This window comes from Xenopus tropicalis, chromosome 6 (genome assembly GCF_000004195.4).
Source record: "Xenopus tropicalis strain Nigerian chromosome 6, UCB_Xtro_10.0, whole genome shotgun sequence".
In the NCBI taxonomy this organism is placed as follows: domain Eukaryota; kingdom Metazoa; phylum Chordata; class Amphibia; order Anura; family Pipidae; genus Xenopus; species Xenopus tropicalis.
This window is the reverse complement of record NC_030682.2, coordinates 73651151-73657150: the sequence shown is the minus strand read 5'-3', so window position 1 is coordinate 73657150 and position 6000 is coordinate 73651151. Positions and strand designations below refer to the sequence as shown.

The 6000-nt window shown below is 39.5% G+C and overlaps 1 protein-coding gene across 1 annotated transcript in view; it reads left to right on the top strand.

The window, feature by feature from the left end:
• The window catches only part of chmp5 (charged multivesicular body protein 5), an 85248-nt gene that overhangs the window by 11889 nt on the left and 67359 nt on the right, over window positions 1-6000 (top strand). The window contains exons 2-3 of the mRNA NM_001016748.2: window positions 3009-3113; window positions 5572-5618. Coding sequence (NP_001016748.1) covers window positions 3009-3113; window positions 5572-5618 — 152 coding nt within the window. The remainder of the gene's footprint in view (window positions 1-3008; window positions 3114-5571; window positions 5619-6000) is intronic.

The window sequence follows — 6000 nt, the reverse complement described above, 5'->3', positions numbered from 1 at the left end:
CGTGAGGAGAGGAGAATTCCAACGCCCCCTCACCGCGTCCAGTTGTCCAGGGTGTGGGAGAGACCGCCGTGAGAGAGCGCAGCTACAGTGGCGGTATCATTCTGCAAATGCCAGATTTGTGTTAGTTCGAGGAAACTAAATGATTTAGAGCAGAACAGATAATGGATGAACGTGGCTTTGTTAGTTAAGGAGCGGACATTAAGAAGGGCACAAGCAAACAGAAGGCAGAAAGAAGGAAGAGTGGGAACCTGAAAAAGAAACAGTGGAGGAACGAAAGGCTTTGAGCATCGGGGCAGAAGGACCGTGGATGAATATAAGTAGGTATGAAGCAGGGCTCAGGGATTGGAGAGACATCCCCTGCAGCCAGCAATAGTAGGAAAAAGAGTGAGAAGATGGGAGCAGAGGATTTATAATAAGTGCGCGTACGGACAGTAACTGGGGGACAACGATGTTGTAAGCGTGAAAGAGCTGCAGTATGAAGTTGGGAGCAGTGAGGAGGATATGTGAATGGAATATGGACAGACAACAGTGGGTTTAAAGGAAGAGACTACCTTAGGAAGCACCATGCATACAATCAGTAGAAATGAAGTGCGACCAATGGTCGCATGAAAGATCGAAAATTGCTACATGTATGGCCACCTTAAAGAATAAGTAAACCTTTTTTTTTTTTCTATGAGTAAAATTACTCTAAACAGCCTCCAGAATCGCCTACCTTTGTCCCAGCATTCTCTCTGACCTGGTTCCTCAGTTAGAAGTTGATGTGTCATGCCACTATACTCGACTCCCTGGAATTTATACACAATGCTTTCTATAGGAGGCCAATAGATAAGAGATCTTTCATCAGTAACTACTGTTGAAGATCTCTTATATCTATTGGCCTCCTATAGAAAGCATTGTGTATAAATTTCAGGTAGTCTAGTATAGTGGCATGAAGTGCTGGGAGTGGTAGACTGTCTTCATTTGGATTTAGCTAGTTGTGCATAAATTTACCTGACTAAACTAAACTAATGCTAGCTATGTTGTACATTTCCGAGGGTGCCACAGCCATGTAACCTGTGCTCTAAACTTCAGTCACACTTTACTGCTGATCTGCAAGTTTGAGTGATATCACCCCCCCCCCCCCATTTTCCCCCCAAGCAGTCAATCAGCAGAACAATGGGAAGGTAGCAAGATAGCAGCTCCCAGTAGGTATCCGAATAGCCTACACACCAATAGTATAAAAAAAATACATTTGTTGGTTCAAGAATAACATTTTAAATGGTAGAATGAATTATTTCCTATGTAAACAGTGTAATTAAGGGCTGTGGCACACGGGGAGACTAGTCACCCGCGACAAATCTCCCTTGTGGCATACGCGGCACCGTGATTTCCCAAAATCGCGGAAGTTGCCTTGAGAGGTGTACACCACAAAAACCATGATAGTATCCCTTTAAAGGAGAACTAAACCTTAACTGAAGACGTAGGCTAAAAATGTTGTAAATTATGTTTTGTGCTTCTGTACCAGCCCAAGCTAACCACAGCCCATTAGTAGGGAAAATCTGCTCCCCCAAAGATGCCCCAGTAGCCCCCTATCTTCTTTTTTGCCGATTCACTGCACATGCTCTGTGCTTCTGTCAGTTACTGAGTTTAGGGACCGACTCACAATATACTTTCTTTATATAGGATCTAAATGTCTCTGTCACGAATACGCCACTCTCAGACGTGCCTGACGGGCACGGACGGGGAACCAAGGGGTTACACTCAGTCACCTTTCACACAGGTTAGACTAACATCAAGCACAAACACACCACCGCCCCAAATAACTATTCACTGCCACCATCTATCATTAGCAGGCGATAGAAACTTAATACACAAATATATCACCCAAGCTTTCTTACTGTAGTTAGGGTTAACTTTAACCTAATTCCACAAGCACACTAGCAGCCACAGGGTTAATATTACAGTCAAACCCACCCTCCTGCTAGCAATCAACTGGTTAATTAGCCTTTCCGCTGAACTGGTTCTCCCCCTACTCAATACACACACACAGCCAAGCAGTTAATATATTTAGGCCTGAGCAGTTATACAAGGTACTTGGGGATTTTTATAGAGCCAAAGGACAGAACTTATTAAATTTTATATTTAATATTACAAAGGTAAACGGTGCAAACATATGACGCTCCGGCTTGTTCAATTTTTGCACCCGGTATGTGTATTATGTGCCACAAGACCCCCTAACAGTATGTAGACCCTAGAAAACCATATATTTTCCGAAAATACACATTCTGACAAAACAAAAATGGGTAAATACATCTTTCTACTGCAAACTACCAAATTACAAAGCTATGCTAAACAGAATGGTTTTTATAACATTTCTGAAAATCGTCACAAAGAACAATGTGAAATGCAGTATAATTGCTACAATCCAAAAAAAAGTCACTAAAATCAATGTTTTGGGTTTTTTTTTTCCTCGTGATATCTGCAGTCAGAATCACAGTTACAGACAAAGTCAAGCGAACACCAACTATGCATAACTGAAAATGCAATAAAATGACTAAAAATGCTCCAAAATCACAGAAAATGTAATAAAAACACCAAAAGAATACACAAAAGGTATTGCGCAGTGCGGTTAGTGAATACGCTATCCGCAATGGTAATAGAATTCTTCTTTGATATAACTGCAGATCTGGTAAGGCTAAGCAACCTATGTCTAGTGGGGTAAATAAAGGAACATCAAAAATGAAGGTGTTTTAAAGAAATCGGCAAATACACCACTTTTACCTGTGCAGGGCAACAGTACATTATATTTAAATTAGACTATCCATTTAATAATCACTGCTCGTAATCACTGATTTCGTATTTATCCATAGCATACAAGGAGGTTTTTTTTTTCATTTTTTTCATTTTTCATGTAAACATTATAAACTAATAATAAAAATGTGTTTTTATAAGGTAGTTATGGTGCTGGTTTAATTAGAATTTGTAGAAGGTTGTTCCCAATTGGTGTCATGTTTTCTTTTTCCTGATAGGTTGATAGTAGATCGGAATCAATAGATAAGAAGATATCAAGACTAGATGCCGAACTGGTAAAATATAAGGATCAAATGAAAAAGATGAGAGAAGGGCCATCTAAGGTATGATTTCTGTTTTGAGAATAAACTAAGCTACTTTTTAAGTGGTGTGTATGAATTCAGAAAGATGTGTGAATGTGTGTTTGAACTTTTTGGGGGAGCCAAAAAACTCAACATCTCTTGATATCTTGATTTCTAGATACCTTAAACATATAACTTTTACTTTATGCTAGAATTGGGACTTTTAGGAGAGTCTATATGCAGTTACTTAAGATAAAAGCTGAGTACTCTTCAAGAATGGCAGGGGAGGCAGCTGCATGCACAGTTTAAGATGATCTGGGCCTCGCTTGAACTGTACTTGCTCTCTTTCTGTGATCAACTGGGCAGTATTGGTGAGGGAGGGGGCTCACTGATGCAGTTCATGCAGGGTGAGACTTCTTCGGTGTCAGTACCTTGAATCTGAGGGCATTGAAAATAAGGATACCTGTCTATCTAAAGGCATTGAAATAAGGAGGGAGAAGAATATTGGCCAATTAAAGGAGAAAGAAAATCATTTTGGCATTTCACTGCCAATAGATTCGCCATATTAGTGCCACCTAGAATTCTATATTTATTCTGCGCAAAGCATTACCAAACCTGAGTATGGTAACTGAGTACTTGAGGGGACGTGTGTCAAAAATATATGGTTTAAAGGACAAGAAAAGTCATATTAATTGGGGGGGTGCTAATTTGTTAGGCAACCCCAGTGGAAAAAAATGCTTAAATTGAGACTATGAATTTGGTGCTCCTTTCTTTTAAAAAATGAACAACCTCAGGTTCTTCTTGTACCCTGTCAGAAAAATACCATTTTGTTGAGTAAATGGGTGTGGTGCTTATAAGGCAGCATTTAACAAAACAAGATTGAGTTTCAGGTTAATAACATTTCCTGTCAATTATGTTGTTGGCAAGGTAAATTATATAGTATCGTATTGTTTCTGGATTTAAGATTGTGCTAAAGGGATACTGTCATGATTTTTATGGTATATTTTTATTTCTAAATTACACTAACATAGCAAATAATTTACTTTACCATTTAAATTTTTTTCTTGAACCAACAAATGTATTTTTTTGTTGTTGTAATATTGGTGTGTAGGCAGCCATCTCCGTGCATTGTGCCTGAGTCTGAGCTTTCAGAAAGAGCCAGCAATACACATTAGAACTGCTTTCAGATAACCTATTGTTTCTCCTACTCCAGTGTAACTGAAGGAGTTACAAGACAGACTTAGATTTTTTACAATTAAAGAATACTGTCATGGGAAAACCCTTTTTTTTTTTTTTTTTAAAGTCATCAGTTAATGGAGCTTCTCCAGCAGATCCTGCATTGAAAACCATTTTTTAAAAGCACAAGTAGATTTTTTTTTATATTTAATTTGGAAATGTCACATGGGGCTAGCCATATTCTTCATTTCCCTGGGTGCCACAACTATGTGACTTGTGCTCTGATAAACGTCAGTCGCACTTTACTGCTGAGCTGTAAGTTGGAGTGATAATCACCCACTTCCTTTCCCCCCCCAGCAGCTGATCAGCAGAACAATGGGAAGGTAGCAGCTCCCAGTAGATATCAGAATAGCACTCAATAGTAGGAAATTAGAGTCTGGCTTGCCACTCCTCCAGTTTCATGGGAGTAGGAGAAACAGTAGGTTACCTGAAAGCAGTTCTAATGTGTAGTGCTGGCTCTTTCTGAAAGCTCAGACTCAGGCACAATGCACTGAGATGGCTGCCTACACACCAATATTACAAAAAAAAAAAATTGTTGGTTCAAGAAACAAAATTTTAAATGGTAGAGTGAATTATTTGCTATGTAAACAGTGTAATTTAGAAATAAAAAGTACACCATACCATACTGCACATGTGTTTCATTCCCTCCCCTCTGCCAGATCCGCTTCTGATTGGCTGGTGGGCATGTGTAGTTCAGAACAGGAGACAGGATCAAGTTACACATGCTCAGAGAATAGGAAGGCTGCCGCTGGCAGCCTACAGGAAGGACAGAGATATTTTAGTGATGTCACTGTAGTCTTCATACTGCTGTAGGCTGCCAGCACCATATCTCAGAGAAGCAAGCAGGGATCTGGGAATTTAGATATGCAGTATTAGACTTACTTTTAATTTATATTAACCTTTCTTTGCCCTTTAAGTTGCACTTTGCTTCTTGCAGATGGCTTGAAATCTTACCCCACTTGCACAGTACAGCCCCTAAAAAGATGTAATTGTTGCTGCCTGATTTGAAGGTGAAGGACCCTTTGCAGGCATGTAAAAAAGATGCTGTAGGTGGATGGTGGTTTTTTTTTCCCACTTATGCCATAAATCTCCAGTAGAAGTAAGATTGTGAGAGTTGTTGATGCATATGTTTGATCCACATACCACATACTGGCATATTGCAAGTTATTCTGCTCGGTAAACCCCTGATAAGTACCATACCCCTGTAGTTTGTTGCAGTAATAAGTATGGTTTATCATTTTAATACAACTTCTATTTATTTCAGAACATGGTAAAACAGAAAGCCTTGCGAGTGCTCAAGCAGAAGAGAATGTAAGTAGCCAGATACTTAAACCCAACTGTGTGCTTTTAGAACATAAAATATAGCACAGAGATATTTTACGGCATGGCTTCTCTTCCTTGATTGTCAAAATGTATGTGCAATGGAAGGAGATTAGGCCATGATCACAGGGGAAAAATAAAAGTTCATGAAATTGAAAGCTATATAGGAATAGGAGTATATAAGAGACTCTCTGGAATGCACAATTCACCTGCAATTATCTTACTGCAGTTCACAACCTCATTGTATCCAAATCCCTTAACCTTCTGACTATTGCTGAAACTTGGCTCACTCCTGCTGACACTGCCTCACCTGCTGCCCTCTCTTATGAAGGCTTGTCATATAGTCATACCCCCTAGACCTGGAGGAGTTTGA